This window comes from Rhinopithecus bieti, unplaced genomic scaffold (genome assembly GCF_001698545.2).
Source record: "Rhinopithecus bieti isolate Rb0 unplaced genomic scaffold, ASM169854v2 scaffold_15776, whole genome shotgun sequence".
In the NCBI taxonomy this organism is placed as follows: domain Eukaryota; kingdom Metazoa; phylum Chordata; class Mammalia; order Primates; family Cercopithecidae; genus Rhinopithecus; species Rhinopithecus bieti.
This window is the reverse complement of record NW_016808836.1, coordinates 1,003,265-1,029,691: the sequence shown is the minus strand read 5'-3', so window position 1 is coordinate 1,029,691 and position 26,427 is coordinate 1,003,265. Positions and strand designations below refer to the sequence as shown.

Here is a 26,427-nt window from a genome sequence, read left to right as displayed (position 1 = left end):
ATTACAGGCATGAACCACGGTGCCTGGCCTATATTATATTTATAAATAACAATTATATGGATTGTTCATAATGTTTTAAATCAGTTGTAAATTACTTTATAGAGACCTTTTTTTTTTTCCCCTCTGTTCCCTAGGCTGGAGCACAGTGGTGCAATCACAGCTCAATGGGTTTGTGGGTTTTGTTTTGTTTTGTTTTGCTATACAACAGTTTTACAGTTTTATACAGCTCAAAAGGTTCACCATTTGTTTTATAGATTGAAGATTTCCAACCTTAGTTAAGAAAGTCTCCCGGCTCCTGAGGTGGGAGTGGCAGGCTCTTCCCTCCTCTCCCTCTCCTAGGCCTGTCCTTAGCGTGTGGGAGGGAGGGGTGCATTTCTTGTCAATTTGTAGGTACTCTTTTTTTTTTTTTATGTGATCTTGGCTCACTGCAACCTCCACCTCCCGGGTTCAAGTGATTCTCATCCCTCAGCCTCCCGAGTAGCTGAGACTACAGGCGTGTGCCCTAATTTTTGTACTTTAAGTAGAGACGGGGTTTCACCATGTTGCTCAGGCTGGTCTTGAACTCCTGGCCTCAAATGATCTACCTGCCTCAGTCTCCCAAAGTATTGTGATTACAGGCATGAGCCACCGTGCCCAACCTGTGTGCACTCTTTATATGTTATAACTTGTAATGCTATGCTTTTGAAATGTTGCAAATATCTCCTCAAGCCTTTGTATGCTGTCTTGCAAAAGGTTTTTAATGTGTTATGCAAATACTGCTATCTCGTACTTCACAGATTCTGGATTGCCAGCCTTGGTTGGGAAGATTGCCCGGTCTGAGACTGGTGGGGGTGGGGCGTGGGGCTCCTCATCTCCTTCTCTACCTGCCCCCACCCCACAAAGGCCTCTATCCTTATCTCCAGCTTCTCCTTTCCCAAGGTCCTGCCTCCCAGGGAGGGAGCCTGTCCAGCCAGGAGGCCCCAGCCTCCCACTCCCGCCTCCCCCAACCCAGTCTTTCCTTATCTAGAATAAGGGTTGTTCCATTCCTTATCTTTTTTTTTTTTTTTTTTCCTGGCTTTGTTGCCCAGGCTGGAGTGCAGTGAAACGATCTCAGCTCACCGCAGCCTCGAACTCCTGGGCTCAAGCGATCCTCCCGACTAGGCTTTGTGAGTAGCTGGGACTACAGGCCAGGCCACCACGCTGGGCTAATTTTATTTTTCAGTAGGGACGGGATCTTGCTATGTTGCCCAGACTGGTCTCAAACTCCTGGGCTCAAGCCATCCACACCTCTAGGCCTCCCAAAGTGCTGGGATTATAGGCGTGAGCCACCAGCAAGCCCCTTGTCAATTTTTAAGAACTCTTACCATTTCTGTCTATTAACCTATGCCACCCTCTGTGTTGCAAATGACTCCTCCTCAAGTCCTGTCTCTTGTCTCTCTTTATAATGTTGTTGGTCACCTAACATCTTAAGGTGCTAAGTTGTATACACAGCGTCCACCTTGTACCCAGGGTTGTGGGTTTCCGACCTAGGTTAGGCAGGTCTCCCGGCTCCTGGGGGAGGGGCGCCCTCCCCTTCGCTCCATGAGTCCTTATCTCGCAGCTTGTCCCTTCCCACGGGTCGGGCGCATAAAAGCGCGCTGAGCCGCGGCGGGGCACTGCCACCATGTCCCCGCTGCGCCTGCTGCTGCTGGCCCTGGCCCTGGCCCTGGCCGCTTTGCCGTGCGCCCAGGGCGCCTGCCCCGCGTCCGCCGACCTCAAGCACTCCAACGGGACGCGCACTTGCGCCAAGCTCTATGACAAGAGCGACCCCTACTATGAGAACTGCTGCAGGGGCGCCGAGCTGTCGCTGGAGCCGGGCGCAGACCTCCCCTATTTGCCCTCCAACTGGGCCAACACCGTCTCCTCCCTTGTGGTGGCCCCGCGCTGCGAGCTCACCGTGTGGTCCCGGCAAGGCAAGGCGGGCAAGACGCGCAAATTCTCTGCCGGTACCTACCCGCGCCTGGAGGAGTACCGCCGGGGCGTCTTGGGAAACTGGTCCAACGCTATCTCCGCTCTCTACTGCAGGTGCCCAGCCGCCCAAAGCTCCGAGCCCACCCCAGGCCCCGGCCCCAGCTCCGCACAAACCCCCACACCCATCACCCAAGCCCCGAGGCTGCTCCACACCCCTGAGCTCCCGACTGGAACTGGGAGCACCAGGCCTCCCTAAAACCAGTGGTGGAGGCCCCATCTCAGAGTCCTTACCCAGACCAGGTCCTCCTTCTCTTCACCCCCAGCACCCGGTCCCCACTCCACCTGCAGCCCAGGACCCTGGGACCCAGATCTCCGCCCCAGCTCTGGGATTCAGAGCCAACCCTCCACCTTCTGGAATCTTCCACCTACCCACCCGCCCACAGCTGTACTTCCCAGGGAGGGCTGGCTAATTCTGGGGACTGAGAGCTCCTAGACCCCCTCACCTTGGTCCCCAGAACCAAAGCCAGCCCCGATGCCCCAGATCATCACATCTCAAAATTCCCAGACTCCAAAACTAACCCAGACCTCAAGACCCCAGACTCAATTATAGGAACACCCAGTGTGTAGCCTTCCTGCTCTCCACTCCCCTAGACCCTCTAGACCAGCCTCAGCCCTAAAACCAGTCCCACAGCTCACCCCTAAGACCCATCCCTGGAGGTCCCTGAGGCCACTTTGCACTCACAGACCTGGGACCTAGATCCAGCGGTGACACCCTCCCAACCTCCCAAGCCCTCCCAAGTCACTCCTGTCCCCCAAGAGCTCCAAGGAACCCCAACTCTAAATTCCCAGGCTAGGATCCCTGGTTCCTGAACTTGGAGCCTCAGACCTAGACTCCCCAGTCCCCACCCAGCCTCAGGCTTCTAGAACTCACCAGACCTGTGTCTCTGAGAGCCCCTGGAAGGAATTCTTGATTACATTTCAGGTGCAGCTGATGTTTTGCCGGTCTCTCATCTGCAGCTTCCACAGAGTGCCAGACCCCTCACTCAGCCGATCCCTGGGCTCTGCTGCGGGGTCCCAAGACCCAGGAGAAGGAGCCTTCTGCCTGCCCCTCCCACCTCCCCTGCAATACAGCCTTTGTGCAGTGGTCTCCGTCTGTCATCTGCTTGTCCCTGGGATGCAAGTCCTCACTGGACTGGGTGGGATGGAGGAGAGAGCAGGGTGGTTGGGCCTGGGTCAGCCCATACACAGGACAATGCCATCCATGAGGACACGCCATCAACTTGGACATGGTTTTAGGTGTGCACAAAGACACGCACCCACAGAAGGACATGTGAGTGAACTACAGGGGAACCTTGGGCTGACTGTTAAATATGAAATATGCCCCACCCTTTTCAGTAATTAACCCTTCTTTAGCCTGGTGTGGTGGCTCAGGCCTGTAATCCTAGCACTTTGGGAGGCTGAGGTGGGCGGATCACCTGAGCTCAAGAGTTGGAGGCCAGCCTGGCAAACATGGTGAAACCCCATCTCTACTGAAAATACAAACATTAGCCGGAAATCACTTGAACCTGGGAGGTGGAGGTTGCAGTGAGCCCAGATCCTGCCACTGTGCTCCAGCCTGGGCAACAGAGCGAGACTCTGTCTCAAAGCAAACAAACAAGCAAAAAACTCCTCCTTGAGCCATTTCTGGCCTCCCGGGGGCCTCCGGACTCCCTCCATGGTTCCTACAGGGGACAGCAGGGGGCCTTCTAGGACCCAGCCCTGGGCTAGGGCTGGGATCGGCAAGTGATCAGATCAGGACTTAGAGGTTGATAAATGCTTTTAATCCCCACATTCCACACACGGGGGACACTGTCATTCACATTTTCATATTTCTGTTCTGGTCGCAGTCTGTGTCCCCACACCCTCATGAATGAGGGACTTTGATGGATGCCTGGGTTTGGGGGTGTCTGCGGTAGCTGGAGAAGATACACAAAGGGTCTTTGGAGGAAAGTGTGGGACAGCTTTGAGGGGACAACTGCAGACACCTGGAGGGAGCTAGAGGAGATTCTGAGACTTAAGAGATATGGAATGGCCAGGCGCAGTGACTCACGTCTGCAATCCCCGCACTTTGGGAGGCCAAGGTGGGTGGATCACTTGAGGTCAGGAGTTTGAGACCAGCCTAGCCGACATGGTGAAACCCCATCTCTACTAAAAATACAAAAATTAGTCGGGCGTGGTGGTGGGCACCTGTAATCCCTACTTGAGAGGCTGAGGCAGGAGAATCACTTGAACCCGGGAGGTGGAAATTGCAGTGAGCCAAGATTGTGTCACTGCACTCCAGCCTGGGCGACAGAGTAAGACTCCATCTCAAAAAAAAAAAAAAAAAAGAAAAGAAAAAGGAGAGTAGGTAAGTAGAGATGCTAAGGGGAGATGTGTGAAGAGATCAGAGGTCAAGGTCAGTTCAGAAGGACCCCGGGGTGTGAAGGTAATGGAAGATCAAGGATCAGGGGCGGTTAAATGGGACAGGAACTGAGTGAAATGAATGGCTCCATTCCCCCTTCAACAGACATTCACTGCCACTCTGCTCACAGCCCTGGGCTGGGTGGTGCTGGCAACACAGTAGTGAGCATTCAGTTTCAGTGAAGTTCAAAGAAGCAGAGACCAGCCCTCAGCATCCTTGAGCACAGGTGTCTATGCATTCACTCAACAGAGGTCTACGGAGCATCTGTGCCAGCGCATCTGTCAGGCACTGAATTTACAAGGAGTGGCTCCACCCTCACGGAGCTCAGAGAGTGCTGGGAAAATGCCAGAGTCCACCGCTTAAGGGTGTGTGAAGCTGTCCATCAAGAGAGAAGCCAAGGTCCAGGGAGGAATAACGGGCCTAAGAGGTGGCTAAGAGTTAGGGGCTTCTAAAGCTCAGGGAGGTGTTGTGGGGTCAGGACAGAGGAGCCAGCCAGTCACTCCCGGAGCTGCACAGACACGGAGGAGTCAGTCACCCGTGTCCGCCGCAGCCCACCATGCTCCATGCGGTTCTTGGCCTTGTGCAGGAAGTGGATGAAGCGCACACCAGGACCATAATGGCGGAATACGTGGGACACCTGTGGTGACAGCATCCGGGGTTAGGGAGGAGCCCTTTTCGAGGACCCGTGGACCTGCTCTCCTCCCTCTGTGAGGTCTTGGGACAAGAACACACGTCTGGGGTTTAGGGCCCCAGGGCTGAGAGTCTCACCTGGACCCAGCGGCCAGGGGGTCCTCTCCCAGAAGTTCGGGGGGCCACGTGGTGCTGAGCGATGACCGTGCGGCGGTCAGCTGCCAGCAGCCAGACGTGCAGTTCGTAGACGCACGCATCCAGTCGGCTGTCCTCGAACCTGCAGGCGGGGTCAAGGCCTTCAGCTGCCACTGCAGTCTCAGCTACCCAGCCCCAGTCCCTGGCCCCGTTCCCCGTTCAACACACATGCTGCTACCCACGCTGTGGGTGGTACCCTGAGCTGGGTGGTGCTGGCAACATAGCAGTGACCAAGACAGCCCCACACCCCATCCACATGGGATTCACAGTCCAGTGAGGGAGGCTGGCATGCCACCAAACATGACAGCCAGGAATGGCCAGGGTTGGGATGGGGAGCACAGGCAGAGGGGTCAGGACCAGGATGGGGGGACCCAAGCAGAGGGGCTGGGGACAGAATTGGGGACCCAGGCAGAGGGGTTGGGGCCGGAATTGGGGGCACAGACAGAGAGGTTGGGACCGGGATGGGGGGGCACAGGGCACTGGAGCAAATGCACCTGACCCAGCTGAGGGGTGATCAGGGAAGGCTTCCTGGTGGAGCCATGTGTAAGTGACTCCTAAGGAATGAGAAGGAATTTGTTTTGAGAATAGAGGGTGACAGGCTTTTAAGAAATAAAGAATAGGCTGGGCACGGTGGCTCATGCCTGTAATCCCAACACTTTGGGAGGCTGAGGCGGGCAGATCACTTGAGGTCAGGAGTTCGAGACCAGCCTAGGCAACATGGTGAAACCCTGTCCCTACTAAAAATACAGAAATTAACCGGGTGTGGTGGCACATGCCTGTGGTCCTAGTTACTTGGGAAGCTGAGGCAGGAGAATCACTTGAACCTGAGAGGCAGAGGTAGCAGTGAGCCGAGATGGCACCACTGCAGTTCAGCATGGGCGACAGAGTGAGACTCTGTCTCAAAAAAAAAGAAAAGAAAAGAAATAAAGGTCAGCCTCAGTAACCCCCTGGCACATTTCAAAATCGGAAAGACTCAAACAGAAGGGGCCAGGGAGGTGGGCAGGGCAGAACCCTGCAGCACCAGGAGGGTCTTGGTGAGGGGCTGAGAGCAAGGGGAGCTCAGAGTAAGGCCCGTGCTCTGGGCAGCCCTGGGTGATCACGGGGTCAGGCTGGCAGGGCAGGGGCACGCACCAGTCCATGACCGTAATGTCTGGTTGTTCATCATCCAGCAGCTCCTCCCACAGGCCCTCGGCCAGAAGGTCCACACACTGCTGCTTCACTGTCCAGCTGTGAAAGAAGGGCCGGGAGAGGCGGGGTCTGCGATCTGCCAGGATCCTTGGGGATCTCCCCAGTCGGCCTGGCTCCAGGGAGCAGGAAGCCATGTCTTAGCGCTTTCTTAGGGATAGCTTGGGTCCCCACATTTGGGGTGCTCCCTCATCAGCACCTTCCAGTCTCAGGCCCCATGGCCCCCTCTGAGGGCAATGCCTCCTGAACCCCATGCTACAGATGAGGAACCTGAGGCTGAGGATGGAGACGTGTCCAAGGTCAAGCAGCAAACATGTGGCAGAGCCAGGATCCCAACCCTGGCCTGTGTGACCCTGAGCCTCCGAGTCACACCAGCTCATCTACTGCGCAGGAGCAAGGCTCTGTTTCATGGAGGGCAGGGGGTGGCCTGGGGTGACTCTTCCCCTCAGGGAAAGAGCCTTAGAATAATTACAACAACAACAAGAATAGCCAGGCGTGGTGGCTCATGCCTGTAATCCGAGCACTTTGGGACGCTGAGGCAGGCAGATCACCTGAGGTCAGGAGTTTGAGACCAACCTGGCCAACATGGTGAAACGCCGTCTCTACTAAAAATACAAAATGAGCTGGGCATGGTGGCGCACACGTGTAATCCCAGCTACTCAGGAGGCTGAGGCAGGAGAATTGCTTGAACCTGGGAGACAGAGGTTGCAGTGAGCTGAGATTGCGCCACTGCACTCCGGTCTGGGCAACAGAGTGAGACTTTGTCTTAAAAACAAAAACCAAAAACCAATAATAGCTGCTATTGACTGGTGCTAGCCAGACCTGGCCGGGCCCTAGGCTGTGTGTTTTACAGGCATTCTCTCTTATGCTAACCCTGTTTACAGAGCAGGAAATGGAGGTCTAGAGAGGCCAAGTCAGTTTCTCCAGTTCTCACAGCGAGGAAGGGTGGAGCAGGGAATGGAGTGTAGACCACACCGGCCCCGGCGACTCACCTTTGGTTCTGCTGAAGCTTTTCGGTTCTAATGTGCCAGCCACGGAAATTGCCTGCAGGTTGGGGAGCAAAGGGTTAGAACACCCCAATGCTGGAGGACCCTCCCCACCTTCAGCAGCCCGGCCCTCCAAGCACTTACCCAGAGTCTCCAGGGGTCGCTGGGTGGGACCAGTAGCGGGTGCTGGCTCATAAATGTTGATGCCTGAAATGGACAGGTGAGTGGAGCCTCTGGGCAGCCCCTCCACCTTCCACTGCCTCATCCCTCCCTACCCGCAAGGCTACACACTGGAAGGGCAGGAATCTGTGCCAGGTCAGGGAAGCCCGGCAGGGATGAGTGAGTCAGGGCTCTGGGGAGAGGGCGATGCCAGGGGGTAAGCAGGGTGTGGTGAGACAGAGACAGAGGGACAAAGAGAAGAACCCAGAGAAACAGACAGGCCAAGAGTTTGAAACCAGCCCAGCCTAGCCAACATGGCGAAACCCGGACTCTACTGAAAATACAAAAATTAGCCAGGCATGGTGGTGCATGCCTGTAATCCCAGCTACTCGGGAGACTGAGGCAGGAGAATTGCTTGAGCCTGGGAGGCAGAGGTTGCAGTGAGCAGAGATTGCACCACTGCACTCCAGCCTGGGCGACAGCAAGACTCCCTCTCAAGAGACAGAAACACAGGCAGAGGGGGAGAGAGAGAGGAAGAGAGAGAAAGAGAGAGGGAGAGGTGTGAGAGAGGTAGGTGAGAGACATGACAGAGAGACAGGGGCAAAACGGAGAGGCACAATGACAGAAAAGGGGACAGAGGGATGCAGAGAAATGCAGAGACAGTGAGAGACAAAGAGCCAGAGAGATAAGGAAACAGAGAGGAAAAGAGGAAGAGACAGACGGTCAGGGTGGTGCCTCCCGGCTGCTCGGGGCCGTGCGCACCTTCGGGATTGGGCGAGCGCAGCAGGTTGCGGTAGAGCGGCCGCCGCAGCAGGAGCAGCTTCCAGGTGAGGCGAGGGGGCAGCTCCAGGACCCCGCTCAGCGGCCCCCACTCCTCCAGCAGCAGCTGCCGGGCGTGAGCCTCGGACGGCTGCTCCGGCTCGGGGAGCTCGGGGGCCTCCGGGGCCACGGGCGATGGCAGCGACGGCAGTGAGGGCAGTGGTGGTGGCGACGGCGGCGGTGACGGCGACCGTGGCGAGGGAGGCAGCTCCTGGGGGCTCGCGGGCCCATCGGCTTCCATCCCGCCACCGAGCGAGTGTCCCTCACGCACCTCCTCCATCCCTCGAGGCTGCGCGACTGTCTCAGTTTCGCAGGGCTGGGGTTAACTGGGAGCGGGAAGGGGCAGGGCACCCCGGCTGGCATTTAAGAGAGGGACGTGTCGGGGGAGGATCTTGTCCCTCGGACCCTCCTCCCTCAGACCCAGGAGTCCAGGTCCAGCCCCTCCTCCCTCAGACCCAGAAATTCAAGACCCCAGCCCCTCCTCCCTCAGACCCAGGGGTGGGGTTCCCCAGTCCCTCCTCCTTCAGACCCAGGAGTCCAGGCACCAGCCCCTCTTCCCTCAGACCCAGGGGTCCAGTTCGCCAGCCCCTCCTCCTTCAGACCCAGGGGTCCAGGTCTCCAGCTCCTCCTCCCTCAGACCCAGGAGTCCAGGCACCAGCCCCCTTCTTAGGTTCCCAGACTTCCTGCCCCAATTTTCCCAGGGCCAGCTGAGGACCCAGCGAGGGCCTGACAGAGCATGTGACAAATGCACTAATGCCAGGGCTCCCGACTGTCTAATGGGGCCCGTGCACCTCATTAAGATCTAGCATAGCAGGATTAAGAGGCTAATTAACGAAGACGCCCCCTCCTCCCCCTTCCCACTCTGCGGAGGGGGAGTGGGCGGATGAGCTGGGGTGCAAAGGGGAGATCCTGCCTCTGCCACTTCCTTCTCTGTCCTTACCTGGGACACCCCCTTGGGGCCCTGACACGTTCTGTCCAGAAAACCAAGGTGGGGAGAGCAGAGAGACACCCAAAACCAGTGATGAGGAGCCTCAGAGATGGGGGACCCCAGGGAGGAACAAAGATGGCAGCAAGAGGGAAGCAGTGATCCCAGCTGGGGATTCTGGGGACCTGCACCCCTGGTTGGGACTGGGGTGGGTGGCTGCAGAAGCCTCCTCCATCAGAGGTCACGAGGAAGTGGGAGCAAGGGATTGGGGCTCAGGTGGGGACAGGAGGTCAGGTGTGGAGGAAGTGGGGTGGCAGAGGAACCTGTAGAGCCAGATGCCCACAGCCATTTCCTGCCCATGGCCACATCCCTCTACCTGGCCCAGGTAAGCTCAGCACTTAGCTGATGATCAGTATCATTCACCAGTGAGCGCTTTCTTTCTCTTTCTTTCTTTCTCTTTTTCTTTCTTTTTCTTTCTTTCTTTCTCTTTCTTTCTCTCTCTCTTCTTTCTCTTTCTCTTTTTCTTTCTCTCTCTTTCTTTCTCTCTCTCTCTCTATTTCTCTCTTTCTTTCTTTCTTTCTTTCTTTCTTTCTTTCTTTCTTTCTTTCTTTCTTTCTTTCTTTCTTTTTCTTTCTTTCTTTTTTTCTTTCTTTCCTTCCCTCCCTTCCTCCCTCCCTCCCTCCCAACCTACCTTCCTTCCTTCCTTCCTTCCTTCCTTCCTTCCTTCCTTCCTTCCTTCCTTCTTCTTTCTTCCATTTTTTGTTTTTGAGATGGAGTCTCACTCTGTCGCCCAGGCTGGAGTGCAGTGGTGTGATCTCAGCTCACTGCAACTGCCACCTCCCAGGTTCAAGTGATTCTCCTGCCTCAGCCTCCCGAGTAGCTGGGATTACAGGTGCCCGCCACCACGCCCAGCTAATTTTGTGTTTTTAGTAGAGACGGGGTTTCACTCTGTTGGTCAGACTGGTCTCAAACTCCTGACCTCAAGTGATCCACCTGCTTCAGCCTCCCAAAGTGCTGGGATTACAGGTGTGAACCACCGCACGGTGAGAGCTTTCTACTGAGTTCATTTCATTCTCCTACAAAGACAAGATGGGTGCTACTATGATCGGCATTTTATAGGTAAAGGAAAAGTAACAGCAAACGTGTGTGTGCAGCTGTGTGCTGGCGGATGCCCTCTGGGACAGGTCTTTCCACTACAACAACCCCGTGAGGGATGCTATCATTATTCCCATTTTACAGATGAGGAAACAGAGGCCGCCTTCCCAGGCCGGGTGCCACACAGTCCCAGATAACTACACATGCCTCCACAGGCACTTCCTGCCCCACGTGCTCAGACACTCACAGACACTTGGGGGGTGGGAGACATAAGTCACGCCCCAGTGATGATGATCATGTAATTGAGACTGCCCGCATGCCAGGCATTGCACTAAGTCCATTATGTGCAATGGACTTAGGTAATTAATTAGGTAATTAATTCAGTATCCACATCCACTGTGGGAAGTAGACATGACTAGGAAGCAGCATGACTAGGAAGTCATGCCCATTTTGTGATGAAGAAACAAGGCACAGAGAGGTCTAGTAACTCACCCAAAGTTGCACAGCTGGTATACAACGAGTTAGACACACTCGCATACAGAAGCTTAGAGAACATACACAGAGACACAGATTCAAATTGCCCCCAAGGGCTGGGTGAGGTAGCTCACACCTGTAATCTAACACTTTGGGAGGCTGAGGCAGGAGGATCACTTGAGCCCACGAGTTTGAAACCAGCCAGGGCAACATGGAAAGACCCCATCTCTACAAAAAAATTAATAAATTATCTCAGTGTGGTGGAACACACCTGTGGTCCCAGCTACTTGGGAGGCTGAGGTGGGAGGATCACTTGAGCCCAAGAGGTCAAAGTTGCAGGGAGCTGAGATCGCGACACCGCATTCTAGCCTGGGTGACAGAATGAGACCCTGTCTCAAAGAAACAAAAAACAAAAACAGGCCAGCAGGCGCAGTGGCTCACACCTGTAATCTTAGCACTTTGGGAGGCCAAGGCAGGTGGATCACTTGAGATCAGGAGTTCAAGACCAGCCTGGCCAACATGGTGAAACCCCCCTCTCTACTAAAAAAAAAAAAAAAATTAGCCAGGCGCAGTGGCAGGCGCCTGTAGTCCCAGCTACTTGGGAGGCTGAGACAGGAGAATTGCTTGAACCCGCGAGATGGAGGCTGCAGTGAGCTGAAATCGTGATACTGTACTCCAGTCTGGGCAACAGAGCAAGACTCCATCTAGAAAACAAACAAACAAACAAAAAAACAAATCACCCCTGGGAAGAAAGAGTCTCACACGGAAGCAAGCCGGAGATGATGGTTACATTTACTGAGTCTTGGACTCTTTGAACCTCACAGCCCGGCAGAGGTCGGAACTGGTAATTGTATCTCTACTGACAGATCAGGGAACTGAGGCAACAGAGGTGAAGTGACTGCCCTGGAAAGTTGGGAATTAACCAGTACCTGGGGGGTGGGGAAAAACCAGGGGAGGGAGCAGATCAACAAATACTGCACCTGGAAGTTCCCCAGCAGATTCCCAGGCAAACACTGGTAGAGCCCACGACACACACACAACCAGACACTCCCCCAACCACCGCATGCACACAAACCCATGCCCTTGTCCTGGCTGCCCGCCCATCCTGCCTGAGAACCATCACTGCCATGGGGGAGGAGGAGGAGAAGGAGGGGTATCTGGTGAGTGGAGTCAGAGCTGTCCCCAAGTCAGAAACCGAGGCAGGGAGTGGCTGGGAGCTGGAGGCGACTAAGACAGAAGGGCAGCCAGGAGTCTGCAGAGTGGCTGGATGCGGTAGCTTGTGCCTGCAATCCCAGCACTTTGGAAAGCTGAGGCGGGCAGATCACTTGAGCCTAGGAGTTGGATACCAGCCTGGGCAACATGGTGAGACTGCATTAGCCAGGGGTGGTGGCACATGCCTGTAGTCCCAGCTACTTGGGAAGCTGAGGCAGGAGGATTGCTTGAGTCCGGGAGGTAGAGGTCACAGTGATCTGAGATGGTGCTGTCACTGCACTGCAGCCTGGGTGATGGAGCGAGACCCTGTCTCAAAAAACAATAATAATACGCCAGGCTCAGTGGCTCACACCTGTAATCCCAGAACTTTGGGAGGCTGAGGCAGGCAGATCACTTGAGGTCAGGAGTTTGAGACCAGCCTGGCCAACATGGTGAAACCCCATCTCTATTAAAAATACAAAAAAATTAACCAGGCGTGTGGTGCATGCCTGTAATCCCAGCTACTGAGGAGAATCACTTGAACTGGGGAGGTGGAGGTTGCAGTGAACCAAGATGGCACCACTGCACTCCAGCCTGGGCAACAGAGCGAGACTGTCTCAAAAAAAAAAAAAAGAAAGAAAGAAAGAAAAGAAAAAAAGAATTGAAAAAATAATAATAAATAAAAATAAAGAAAACTGGAGTCTGTAGAGATTGACATCCCTTCCTGCCTACCCCTAGCCTGGCTGTGGTTTTCACATGATCTCCTTTCTGGGTGCCTTGCCCACATCTGTTCCACACACACCCATACACATGACAGCCACAGGGGTTGGACTAAAGCCTGAACTGCGTCACTCTCCCACTTAAGCCCTCCATGACTCCCCAGTGCCCTCAGGAGAAAATCCCAGCTCTTTGGCCAGCATCCAAGGTCCTGGGTTACTGGTCTCTGCCTCCAGGACCTGTTCTCTTGCATCTTAGGGCTTTTGTGGTTCCCCAACTCAGCGGTTCCCAAACTTTAGGGCAGGTCCTATCAGATTCACCCAAGGAGCCTCTGAAAAATGCATGTTTCCAAGGAGTCTGCTTCAGTCATTGTGACGGGCCCCAGAATCCATGAGAAACCCTTTTACTTCAATCCAAGGGATCCAGGGCCACAGCTGGGCCCTGCAAAGCCAGGTGCATTATTATTATTATTTTTTGAGACAGGACCTTTCTCTGTTGCCCAGGCCGGAGCGCAGTGATACCGATCACAGCTCACTGCAGCCGTGGCCTTTCAAAGTGCTGGAATGACACGCGTGAACCACACTGCACCTGGCCTCCAAGTGCGTTCTAACAGTGAGTCCCAAACTTCCCCCTCTCTCTACCAGGGGGGCGGTAAACGTCCTAATATGGGAGCTCAGCCCCTGACACGGTATCTCCCAAATACATCAAGATCTGGGTGACCAACACAGGCCCTCTTCCCCAAAGCCAGGTCTCGTATATCATGAATTGCAGAAAGCACGAGCAGTGGTGTGACCACTTTGGAAAAGGATTGGACAATTTCTTTTCTTTTTTTTTTTTTTTTTTTTAAGACGGAATCTCCCTGTCACCCAGGCTGGAGTGCAGTGGTGCAGTCTTGGCTCACTGCAACTTCCGCCTCCCAGGTTCAAGCAATTCTCCTGCCTCAGCCTCTTGAGTAGCTGAGATTACAGGCGTGCGCCGCCACGCCCAGCTATTTTTTTTGTATTTTTAGTAGAGACGGGGTTTCACCATATTGGCCAGGCTGGTCTCGAACTCCTGACCTTGTGATCCGCCCGCCTTGGCCTCCCAAAGTGTTGGGATTACAGGCATGAGCCCCGCCCCCGCTCTGCCAACAATTTCTTATAAAACCAAACACACTCACACCCTACGACCCAGCGACCCTGCTCTGAAGTATTTAGCCGAGGGAAATGAAACATCATCCACCCAAAGACCTGGTCATGGTAATTTTTCATAACAGCTGCAAGCTGAGGGGGACCTAAGTGCCCAGCAATGGGTGGGTGCATAAACAAATCGGAATGACCACAATGGAGCACCCCTCAGCAAGGAGAGGAGTGACCTATTTTTTATTTTTTTATTTTATTTTATTTTTTGAGACGGGGTCTGGCTCTGTCTCCCAGGCTGAAGTCCAGGGGCGCAATCTAGGCTCACTGCAACCTCCATCTCCTGGGCTCAAGCGATCCTCCTGCTTCAGCCTCCCAAGTAGCTGGGACCACAGACACACACCACCAAGCCCAACTAATTTGTGTATTTTTTGGGTAGAGATGGGGTCTCCTCATGTTGCCCAGGCTGGTCTCGAACTCCTGAGCTCAAGCAATCCTCCTGCCTCGGCCTACCAAAGTTGTTAGATTACAGGTGTGAGCCACCACACCTGGCCCAGGAAAGATCTATGGGTACACACAGAACACAGATAACTCTCAAACACATTTTGATGAATGAAAGAAGCCAGGCAATACAACGATACATTTTATTTATTTATTTTACAATTTTTAAATTTTTTGTAGTGATGGGGGGTCTCACTGTGTTCCCATGCTGGTCTCACACTCCCCAGCTCAAGAGATACTCCTGCCTCGACTTCCTAAAGTGCTGGGATTATAGGTGTGGGCCACTAGGCCTGGCCAGTGATAGATTTTAGAGCATAAAGCAAAAAGAAAGCCAGGTGCGGTGGCTCACGCCTGTAATCCCAACACTTTGGGAGGCCGAGGTGGGTGGATCACCTGAGCTCAGGAGTTTGAGACCAGTCTGGCCAACATGGTGAAACCCTGTCTCTACTAACAACACAAAAATTAGCCGGGCGTTGATGCATGCCTGTAATCTCAGCCACCTGGGAGCTGAGGCACGAGAAGCACTTGAACTTGGGAGGCGGAGGTTTCTGTGAGCCAAAATTGCACCACTGCACTCCAGTCTGGGCGACAGAGTGAAACTCTGATTCAAAGTAAATAAATGAATAAAAGAAAAATAAAGAAAAACGAAAGAAAGAAGCCAGACATAAAAGTACGGACTATGTGATTCCCATTATATAAAGTTCTGGAAAAAGCAAAACTAACCTAGAATCAAAGACAGCAGGTCTGTAATTTCAGGAGGCTGGTGGGGCTTAACTGCAAAAAGGTGCAAGAGTGAATGCTGTGGGCTGATGAGAAAGTTCCATTTTAATTGCAGTTGTCATTATATGGGTGTATACGTTTGTCAAAACTCAGCGAACTGTAGATTTAAAATGGGCGTATTTTATTGTATGTAAATTACACCTCAGTAAGAAACAAAACAGAAACAATAGGCAACTCTATGTTGCTGATAAGGGAATATCCACAAGGCAGTTATTAAGTAGAAAAGCAAGATATGGCCGGGCGCGGCGGCTCGCGCCTGTCATCCCAGCACTGTGGGAGGCCAAGGCGGGCGGATCACGAGGTCAGGGGATCGAGACCGTCCCGGCTAACACGGTGAAACCCCGTCTCTACTAAAAATATAAAAATTAGCTGGGCATGGTGGCGGGCGCCTGTAGTCCCAGCTACTCAGGAGGCTGAGGCAGGAGAATGGCGTGAAACCGGGAGGCGGAGCTTGCCGTGAGCTGAGATTGCGCCACTGCACTCCAGCCTGGGCGACAGAGCGAGACTCCGTCTCAAAAAAAAAAAAAAAAAAGAAAAGCAAGATATGGAACAGTGGGTCTTGTGCTTCAAAATGGATGCTGAAGAAGAAGAATATATATATATATATATATACACACACACACATACATATACATATACATATATATACACATAGACAAAACATGAGGATTTGTCAGATCTCTTCCAGAAGGAGACTCTGGGGGTGAGATCTGGTGGTGGCCGGGACAGGCAAGGGGGGGCAATGACTTTGTACTCTATGTCCTTTGAACCTTTTGGATTTGGATTTGGTATCACTTATATGTATTACTTCTTTTTTTTTTTTTTTTAGACGAAGTCTTGCTCTGTCACCCAGGCTGGGGTGCAGTGGCCGGATCTCAGCTCACTGCAAGCTCCGCCTCCTGGGTTCACGCCATTCTCCTGCCTCAGCCTCCCAAGTAGCTGGGACTACAGGCGCCCACCACCTCACCCGGCTAGTTTTTTGTATCTTTAGTAGAGACAGGGTTTCACCGTGTTAGCCAGGATGGTCTCGATCTCCTGACCTCGTGATCCACCCGTCTCGGCCTCCCAAAGTGCTGGGATTACAGGCTTGAGCCACTGCGCCCGGCCTACTTCTTTTAAGTATTACACTTTTTTTTTTTTTTCCCCGAGACGGAGTCTTGCTCCATCACCCAGACTGGAGTGCAGTGGCGTGATCTTGGCTCACTGCAACCTCCACCTCTCACTCTCAGGTTTGAGTGATTCTCCCACCTCAGCCTCCCAAGTAGCTGAGATTACAGGCACCTGTCACCACACCCAGCTAATTTTTGTATTTTTAGTAGAGATGGGGTTTCACCATGTTGGCCAGGCTGGTCTCAAACTCCTGACCTCAAGCGATCTGCTCACCTCAACCTCCTAAAGTGCTGGGATTACAGGCATAAGCCACCACACCTAGCCTAAGTATTACACTTTTAAGTGTAATTTTTTTTTTTTTAGATGGAGTCTCGCTCTGTTGCCCAGGCTGGAGTGCAGTGGTGCAATCTCGGCTCACTGCAACCTCCGCCTCTTAAGTTCAAGCCATTCTCCTGCCTCAGCCTCCCCAGTAACTGGGTTTAGGATTACAGGCATGTGACATCACATCCAGATAATTTATTTTGTATTTTTACTGTTTCAACATGTTTCACCATGTTGCCCAGGCTGGTCTCAACTCCTGATCTCAGCTGATCCACCTACCGCGGGCTCCCAAAGTGCTGGGATTACAGGCATTAGGCACTGCACCCCGTCTAAGTGTAATTTTTTTTTTTTTTTTTTTGAGACAGGGTTTCTCTCTGTCACCTAGGCTGGAGTGCAGTGGCTCCATCATAGCTCACTGTAACCTCAACCTCCTGGGCTCAAGTGATTCTCCCACCTCAGGCTGGGACCACTGGCACACACCACCATGCCCAGTTAATTTTTAAATGTTTTGTAGAGATGGGGGTCTCGCTATGCTGCCCAGGCTGGTAAAAAGTATAATTTTTATAACGCAAACAATGTCCGGAGCCTCTCATTGCCCTTTCTACCACGTGTTCTTTCAACAGATGTTTATGAGATGCCTTCAGTGGTCAAGCCCTATGCACTGGGGTGTAATGTGGTGAAAGAACAGATGCCATTCCTGTCATGGGGCTTGCAGCCTTGTAGGGGAAGGGATGTCAATTAGTTACAAGTCAACAAGTAACTAGTTAATTGACAAACAGCACTAAGTGCCTTGAAGGTGAAGAATGGGCTGTCAGGGCAGAGAAGAGCAGGTGGAAGCCTTGCCTAGTTGGGGTGGTCAGGGAGGGCTTCTCAGAGGAGGTGACATTTGAGCAGAGACCTGAATAAGGGGAAGGAACTGGCTGCACAAAGGCCTGGGAGAGGAGCATTCTGGGAGAGGAAACAGTCAGTGCAAAGGCCTTGAGGTGGGACGGAGCTTGGTGGGTTGGGGAAGAGCAGGGAGGCCAGTGTGGGGTGAAGAGAATGAAGGGGAGATGAGGTCAGACAGAGAATGAGGCAGCTCTTTGAGGGGGTTCTTGGGAAATCAAGTACTCCATGCATATATGTTAACAACGAGGTATCCACAGGGGCGATGCCACGACAACTGGATGTACGGGCTGGAGTTGAGAGAGGGGTCAGGGCTGAGATGAAAATCTGGGAAGCATCACCTTGTCGATAACCAGGGAACTGTATGAAATAAAACCCAGCCGATGGCCGGGCGCCATGGCTCACACCTGTAATCCTGGCACTTTGGGAGGGTGAGGCAGGTGGATCACTGGAGGTCAGGAGTTCAAGACCAGCCTGGCCAACATGGCAAAACCCCGTTTCTACCAAAAATACAAAAAGTAGCCAGGTGTGGTGGCACGTGCCTGTAATACCGGCTACTCAGCAGGCTGAGGCAGGAGAATCGTTTGAGTCTGTGAGGCAGAGGTTGTAGTAAGCTGAGATTGCGCCACTGCACTCCAGCCTGGGTGACAGAGTGAGACTCCGTCTCAACAAAACAAAACAAAACAAAACAAAACAAAACAAAACAAAAAAACTGGCCTGGCACAGTGCCTGTAATTACAGCACTTTCAGAGGCTGAGGTGGGAGGATGGCTTGAGCTCAGGAGTTTGAGACCAGCCTGGGCAACACAGCAAAACCCGTCTCTACCAAAAAAAAATTGCCAGGCATGGTGGGACGTGCCTGTGGGTCCACCTACTTGGGAGGCTGAGGTGGGAGGATCGCTTGAGCCTGGGAGGTCGAGGCTGCAGTGAGCCAAGATCGCGCCATTGCACTCCAGCCTGGGTGAGAGACTGTCTCAACAAAACAAAACGAAACAAGTCATCTTGTCATAAGGCACACACCCTTCTTGCTTTTTCCTGCCTAACAAGATGGATTGATGATTGTTCTCTACTAAGAAAAAGAGCTGAGCCGTCCCCAGGCCAGGTAAATTCCCCTCCCCTGCTATTCTCTGTCACACCCCATTGGTCCTTTCTTGCATTCAGCATGCTTTGTAAATACATCTGCGCATGTGGCTGTGTTCACTGGGTCACAATCTCTCACTCTGCCCGAATGTCATCCTCACCAGGGCAGGGCCTTGGGCAGGTCTGTTTGTCCCCAGCTCAGGGCTGACATGACATTGCTGTGCTTGCTGGGCAGGGAGGGCAGGAAGGCCCAGCTGGGCGGTAGGAGGAAGAGGCTCTGACCCAGCCAAGGCACTGCTTCCAACCTGCCCAAGCCTAGCTCCCACCACACCTGCTGCAAAACCCGTCACCCCCAGGAGTCAGCGTGTCCCGTGGCCCAAGCCTGCTGGTAGAGGGGGAAGGGCAGGGGTCCTGGAGGGTGGGCACCTGGGGCTGGGGTAGCAGATCCTGGGCTCTGCATCAGGGCTGTGGAGGGTGGGAAAGTGCAGCCAGGTCAGGAGGGGGCAGGGGTAGGAGAAAGGTGAGCTGGGGTGGGTGCTGCCTGCCCCAGATACAAATCAGAGGTTTGTGAGGTGGAGGGGCAGTGAGCCTGCTTCACCCTGCAGGGGGCGACAGAGAGGCAGGACTGAGGTTGGGTAGGAGGAGGGAAGTGTGTGGACAGGGAGAGGCAGAGAGAGCAAAAAGATACACAAAGAGCCAGAAAACAGGAAGAGAGGGCCCCTGTAATCCCAACACTTTGGGAGGCCAAGACGGGAGGATCGCTTGAGCTCAAGAGTTCCAGAACAGGCCGGGCGCGGTCGTAACCCGCACTTTGGGAGCCGAGACGGGCGGATCACGAGGTCAAGGGAAGATCGAACCATCCTGGCTAACATCGGGTGGAAAACCCCGTCTCTACTAAAAACATACCAAAAACTAGCGGGCAGAGTGGCGGGGCCTGTGTCCAGGCTACTTGGGAGGCTGAGGCAGAATGCGTGAACCCGGGAGCGGAGCCTTGCAGTGAGCGAGATCCGGGCCACTGCACTTCCAGCCCTGGGCGAACAGAGCGGAGACTCCGTTCAAAAAACAAAAAAAAAAAAAAGGAGGTTCCCAAGACCGGCCTGGGCACATGGTGAACCCCAAATTCTACAAGAAATTTAAAAATGTCCCAGGCGCGGTGTCTCAAGCCTGTAATCCCAGGCACTTTGGGAGGCCGAGACGGGCGGACCAAGGTCAGGAATCGAACCCATCCTGTTAACCTGGGTGGAACCCCGTCTCTACCTTAAAAAATACAAAAAATTAGCTGGGCGACGGTGGTGGCGGCCTGTGTCCCAGGTACTCGGGGAGGCTGAGGAGGAAGGGAATGGTGTAAACCCAGGAGCGGAGCTTGCAGTGAGGCGATATCCGGCCCACTGCACTCCCAGCCCCCTGGGCGGGGACAGATGCGGACTTGTCTCAAAAAAAAAAAAAAAAAAAAAAAAAGTAAATAAATAAATAATAAAATAAAATACAAAAATTAGCCAGGAATGGTGGCGCACACCTGTAATCCCTGCTACTTGAGAGGCTGAGATGGAAGAATCACTTGAGCCCAGGAGGTGGAGGTTGCAGCGAGCTGAGATTGTGCCACTGCACTCCAGCCTGGGCGACAGTGAGTGAGACCTTGTCTCAAAATAAAATAAAAAACAAAATAAAATAAAAAACACCAAACAACTCCAAGCCCCCTAAATGTCCAGTGACAATGGCTGTTCCCATGATTCATGGTTCCTCTGCTCAATGGCATATTATATAGCCACTAACAGGATCAAAATTGCTTTTTATGTACCAGCAGGGAACAATCACCAAGATACATTGTTAAGTAGGAAAAAGTAAGGGGCAGAGGGATGTGTCCATTATGCCAACCTTCAGCTTTTTTTTTTAGACAGAGTCTTGCTCTGTTGCCCAGGCTGGAGTGCAATGGCGCAATCTTGGCTCACTGCAACCTCCGTCTCCCGGGTTCAAGTGATTCTCCTCCTCAGCCTCCCAAAGTAGCTGGGATTACAGGCACAAGCCACCGTGCCCGGCTAATTTTTGTACTTTTAGTAGAGACGGGGTTTTACCACGTTGGTCAGGCTGGTCTCAAACTCCTGACTCCAGGTGATTCACCCGCCTCAGCCTCCCAAAATGCTGGGATTATAGGTGTGAGCCACCGTGCCTGGCCCATTATGCTAACATCTGTATGAAGGAAAATACACATCTGTATATGCATGTAAGTATTTCCTGGTACATGCAGACATTTCTGGAAGGAAGCACAAGAAACTTGTTATCAGTGGCTGCCTCTGAGGAGCGGAACTGAGAGGCTGGGGATGGGGAGGGAGGTAAGGTGGGAGGGAGGCTGATTTTCCCATTTATTCCCTTTGGGATCTTTTAAATTTTGTACCATGGGCTTGGGCCACCTGTTCAAATAATGAAAAAGACTAAGCAGGAGAATGAAAGAGAGAGAGACAAAGGAAGGCAGAGATAAAGATGCAGGAAGAGGCTGGGTGCGGTAGCTCACGTCTGTAATCCCACTACTTTGGAGGCTGAGGCGGGCAGATCACTTGAGGTCAGGAGTTCGAAATCAGCCTGGCCAACATGATGAAACCTCGTCTCTACTAAAAATACAAAACTTAGCCAGGTGTGGTGACTCGTGCCTGTAATCCCAGCTACTCAGGAGGCTGAGGCAGGAGAATTGCTTGAACCCAGGAGGCAGAGGTTGCAGTGAGCCAAGGTCTTGCCACTGCACTCCAGCCTGGGTGACAGAGCGAGACTCCCATCTCAAAAAGAAAGAAAGATAGATAGATAGATCCAGGGAGAGGAGGGAACAGAGAATTCAACTTCGTATAATCCAGCAGTCCCCAAGTGTGGCTCTGAGCTACCCCCATGTCCCCCAAGCGCAGTCCAGGACCCTGCTTACTGCCCCATCTCATCCCCTAGTCAACACCTCTCCACCCCAAGTCTCCTTGGAACACCCCAGGGCAACAGCCTCCCTTTCGGAGTCTGCGGCTTGGGGCCCGCCCTCCTTCCGTGACCAGCCGCCTGGGAAGACACAGGCCCTTTTCTGTTCATAACTGTGGTCCCATGAGTCGGGTAGTGAAGGCAGCCTTGACCCGCTTCTCAGTGTGGCATGGTGAGGATGTGCAGGAATTCCCAGGCCCGATGCCAGGATTCTAATCCTGCCTCTATCGCTTTCTGGCTCTGTGACCTCAGGTTGACATCTTTGTTCCCGTCTCTCATCTGTCAAACAGGCCAAGGAAGGTGCAGTAGTTCCGCAGAAGGCAGCTACGAGGGTCATGTTTCCTGGGCCGTGATCACAAATTCCCAATGCGGTGGCTTGAAATAGCAGACATGTATTCTCTCAGTTCTGTGTTTTGTTTTTGTTTTGTTTTTGTTTTTTGAAAACGAGTCTTGCTCTGTTACTCCAGGCTGGAGTGCAGTAGTGTGATCTCGGCTCACTGCAATCTCTGCCTCCCAGGTTCAAGCAATTCTCCTGCCTCAGCCTCCTGAGTAGCTGGGATTACAGGTGCCCACAACCACGCCCGGCTAATTTTTCTGTTTTTAGTAGAAACGGGTTTTCACCATGTTGGCCAGGCTGGTTTCGAACTCCTGGCCTCAAGTGATCCACCTGCCTCGGCCTCCCAAAGTGCTGGGATTACAGGCGTGAGCCTCCATGCCTGACCATACGTATTCTCTCAGTTCTGGAAGCCGAAGTCTGAAGTACAAGTGTGGACAGGGCTCTCCTCCCTCTGAAGCCTTCAGGGCAGAATGCTTCCTGGCCCCTTCTGGCTTCTCCTGGAAGGCCCCTGGCGTTTCCTGACTCAAGGCTGCATCAACACTCTAACCCGTGATGGGCTGCTGCTCCGTGTGCCCCAAATCTCCCTGTGCATTTCTCTAAGGGACACTTTTCAGTAGATTAGGGCCCACCCGGATACACCAGGGTGACCTCGTTTCCAGATCCTTAACTCAGGACACATCTGCGGAGACCCTTTCTCCAAAAAAGGCCGCACTCACCGATTCTCCGTGGACCTATCTTTTTTGGGGGGTGGGGTAACCTTTTGTTTTTTTTTTTGGTGGGGGGGGAACATTTTCCTTGTGGGGCGGTAACCACTACAGGGGTTAAATGGGGCAAAACTAGGAGCTTGGCGAAGCCCCTGAACACAGCCAGACTTTGATCAATGTTGTTTTGTCTTTGAGATGGAGTTTCGCTCTTGTTGCCCAGGCTGGAGTGCAATGGCACGATCTCGGCTCACTGCAATCTCCACCTCCCGGGTTCAAGTGATTCTCCTGCCTCAGCCTCCCAAGTAGCTGGGATTACAAGCACCCGCCACCACGACTGGCTAATTTTTGTATTTTAAGTAGAGACGGGGTTTCACCATGTTGGCCAGGCTGGTCTGGAACTCCTAAATTCAGGTGATCCGCCCACCTCGGCCTCCCAAAGTGCTGGGATTAGAGGCGTGAGCCACCGCGCCTGGCCCATTCTCCCATTCTCAATCCTGGCTGCATGTTAGGATCACCTGGATAATTTTTATCTTAAACACCTGTGACCAGGCCCCAAGCCACACAAAAGGGAGTTCCCGGTTGCTTAGAGAACCAAGCCTCAGTGTGGCCTTCAAGGCCTTCATTTCTCCCAAGATCTGTGGTTCATTCATTCTTCGCCCGTTTCCTTCCCCAGTGGCAGCCATGCGAATATGCAAATGAGTCTCCTAATTTGGTCTTGCAAAATGAGGACCATTGTTTTATGTCCATACTTTACAATTTATACACCCAGCCTTGTATTATAAATCTTATTATTGTTTTTCTTACCTGCTGGCTGCACAGGAATTTTGGGGGTGCACCCTTTCTGTTTAGCCACCCACCACCCTAGGGTGGACATGCCGCCACCTCCAGCCCCCACCCCACAAATAATGCTGCAGTGAACAGTGAACGTCCTCATTGACTCTCCCTCAGGTCCAGAGAGTTTCTTTGGGAAGTCACGCGGGTGTGACTATTGGAATCATTGGGAGAGACATATACGCAACACTTGACTAAGTCGGATCTGTTTTTATCAGACTCATGGTGTAAAACGCCACGGCATGTTTGAATGTGCATGTCTCTGATGACTAACGACTTTGAGCGGCTACGCACACCCTTATTGGCCTTTGAGTTCTTTCTTCTCTAAATTGCCTGTTCATATCCTTTGCCCATTGTCCTGTTACGGCTGGTCTCTTTTTCTTAAGAAGATATCTTAACAGTGTTAGACTTTGCAAATATTTTCCCCCATTCTGATACCTGTCTATTACAAATGAAAATTATTATTTTTTGAGATAGAGTTTTGCTCTTGTTGCCCAGGCTGGAGTGCCGTGGCACGATCTCATCTCACTGCAAGCGATTCTCCTGCCTCAGCCTCCCAAATAGCTGGGATTACAGGCACCCGCCACACACCCAGCTAATTTTTTTGTATTTTTAGTAGAGATGGGGGTTTCACCATGGTGCCCAGGCTTGTCTTGAACTCCTGACCTCAGGTGATCCGCCCACCTCAGCCTCACAAAGTGCTGGGATTACAGGTGTAAGCCACCGCGCCTGGCTTTTTTTTTGTTTTGAGACAGAATCTCACTCTGTCACTCAGGCTGGAGTGCAGTGATACGATCTTGGCTCACTGAAACCTCCACCTCCTGGGTTCAAGCGATTCTCATGCCTCAGCCTCCCGGGTAGCTGGGATTACAGGCACCCACCACCATGTCCGGCTAAGTTTTGTATTTTTAGTAGAGACAGGGTCTCGCTTTGTTGCCCAGGCTGATCTCGAACTCCTGACCTCAAGTGATCTGTCTGCCTCGGCCCCCCAAAGTGCTGGGATTACAGGCATGAGCCACTGCAGCCGGCCCCCCGCATGCTTATTAAATCTCCTTGTCGTATATGAAGCTCCTGTACACACCCGGGTCTGCCTCTGGGTTCTGTCCTGTCACCAAATCAGAATTACCAGGGTGAAGCCCAGCAAATCTAATGAACAAGAAGGGTGGAGAATCCTGACTGCATGGTAATAGAATTTGTGTTAGACACACACACAAACACTACATTTCCCAACCTCCCTTGCCTCTGGGTGCGGCTGCGTGACTAAGCTCTGGCCAATGAAGCAACGGCAAAACCTCTGGGTCAGTCCTTCAAGAGGAGTGCCCTCCTCTCTCTGTGCCCCCTTCAGAGCATAAGGAATCCTCTAATACCACATGGGAGAGGCAGGTGTCCCGGGAGGAAGGAAAAAGATGGAAGGACCAACTCGGAGTCCCACAGAAGTAGACCTTTTGCACGGAAGAGCAGTCGTGGATCACAGGGGTTCCCAAACGTGAGTGGGCACCAGCATCCCCCGGAGGGTGTGTTAAATACAGATCACTGGGCCTCACCGGCATCTGACGCACCTAGGGTGGCGCACAGGGATTTATTTGCGTGTCCGGTAAGTTCCCAGTGATGCTGCTGGTCTGGGAACCACACTGTGAGAACAGCTGGTCTGACCTGGGTGCATCGTTTATTTTGGGTCTCTGTAAACGCACCTCCAGCCCCCAGGTGGACAAATCCATCCCTGTGCCCCTCCTGGGCCTCCGGGTCTGACCCTCACCCACAGCACCTGTCCAGTCGAGTGTCATTCATTCCTGTGGAGCGCCTCAGCTGGTCAATTAAATGTGGGCAGAGGGAATCCTCTGGCGCCACCTTGCCCTAAGCGCTCCCCTGTTCCGCTCCAGGCGGACGCCTGAAACATGGATCTGTAGACCCCCCTGGGCCGGTGGGGTCGGGAAGGGTCTGCCGGTAGGAGGCTCCTGGGTGAGAGTCCAGGGTGGGAAGCTGGATGAAGACACTCTGCTCTGGCCAGGCTGAGGCGAGAGTGACCACCTGGGATTTGGGGAATGTCATCGGCCCCTTCTGTTCCTCCAGCCACACAGGTGGCAGCAGCCTCCTGTCTTTAATGATCGCTGGGCACCTGGCGCTCTGTGGCTCCTCCAGCCTTCTCAAAGCTTTGTCATGATCCAACCACCTTTACCAAATCCTGCCATTTGAAACAACTCTGGTTGGGGTCTGTCTACCTGACTTGCTCCCGCAGGAGGAAGCCACGTGTGGAGGAACGGGACCTCGGGCAGCTTTCACCCCACGTTGCCCAAAGCCGTGCCTTCAAACTGCAGTTGAGTGGGCTGGGCGTGGTGGCTCACACCTCTAATCCCAGCACTTTGGAGGGCCAAGGAGGGAGGATCGCTTGAGGCCAGGAGTTTGAAACCAGCCTAGGCAACTTAGTAACATGTCTCTCAAAAAAAAAAAAAAAAAAAAAAAACCCCCAAACAAAATGAAACAAACCTGCAGTGACTGACTGAAGGCACCAAAACCAGCAGTCACCGTGGGCTCACAGATGTGACTGGGTACAGGAGCTCCCGCCTCTGAGCCTGTGGTTTCTTCAGCAGGAGAGTGGGCAGCTCCTAGAGCTAGCTGTTCTCAGTGCCCGTGGGGTCGCCGAGCACCCTGGCTGAGCCTTGTGTTTCTGAGATGCTCTGTTCTTCTCAGTCCTTATCTGGGTCTGGAACCACAGTCACAGTGGCCTCCTGAACTGCTATTCTCTTTTCTGGAACAATTTGTTCACAAGGTAGAAGGAATTACCTGCTCCTTCAAAGTCTGGTAAATCTCATTTGAGGCCAGGCACGGTGGCTCACGCCTGTAATCCCAGGACTTTGGGAGACCGAGGTGGGTGGATCACGAGGTCAGGAGTTCAGGACCAGCCTGGCCAAGATGGCAAAACCCAGTCTCTACTAAAAATACAAAAAATTAGCCGGGAGCGGTGGCAGGCGCCTGTAATCCCAGCTACTCGGGAGGCTGAGGCAGGAGAATCGCTTGAACCCAGGTGGCAGAGGTTGCAGTGAGCTGAGACTGTGCCACTGCACTCCAG

General features: G+C 53.1%; 2 protein-coding genes across 3 annotated transcripts; one reads left to right on the top strand and one right to left on the bottom strand.

Annotated features, from left to right (window-relative positions):
- The first annotated feature begins 1,104 nt into the window (after positions 1–1,104).
- Positions 1,105–3,076, top strand: SYCN (syncollin). 2 transcript variants are annotated; one of them, XM_017887374.1, is made up of 3 exons: positions 1,105–1,145; positions 1,580–2,043; positions 2,912–3,076. In XM_017887374.1, the coding sequence occupies exons 2-3, from the start codon at positions 1,643–1,645 to the stop codon at positions 2,919–2,921; spliced, it is 411 nt and encodes a 136-aa protein (XP_017742863.1). In that variant the 5' UTR covers positions 1,105–1,145; positions 1,580–1,642; the 3' UTR covers positions 2,922–3,076. The 2 variants fall into 2 exon arrangements, with proteins under 2 accessions (XP_017742863.1, XP_017742864.1); XM_017887375.1 differs by lacking the exon at positions 1,105–1,145 and having other exon boundaries at positions 1,514–2,043.
- A 651-nt stretch (positions 3,077–3,727) lies between these two features.
- Positions 3,728–8,639, bottom strand: NCCRP1 (NCCRP1, F-box associated domain containing). Its single transcript, XM_017887525.1, has 6 exons — positions 8,287–8,639; positions 7,510–7,572; positions 7,372–7,423; positions 6,326–6,421; positions 5,138–5,276; positions 3,728–5,006 (listed from the first exon to the last, which is right to left on the bottom strand). Exons 1-6 carry the CDS (start codon positions 8,621–8,623, stop codon positions 4,866–4,868), a joined length of 828 nt encoding a protein of 275 aa, XP_017743014.1. The 5' UTR covers positions 8,624–8,639; the 3' UTR covers positions 3,728–4,865.
- Between the last annotated feature and the right edge of the window lie 17,788 nt (positions 8,640–26,427).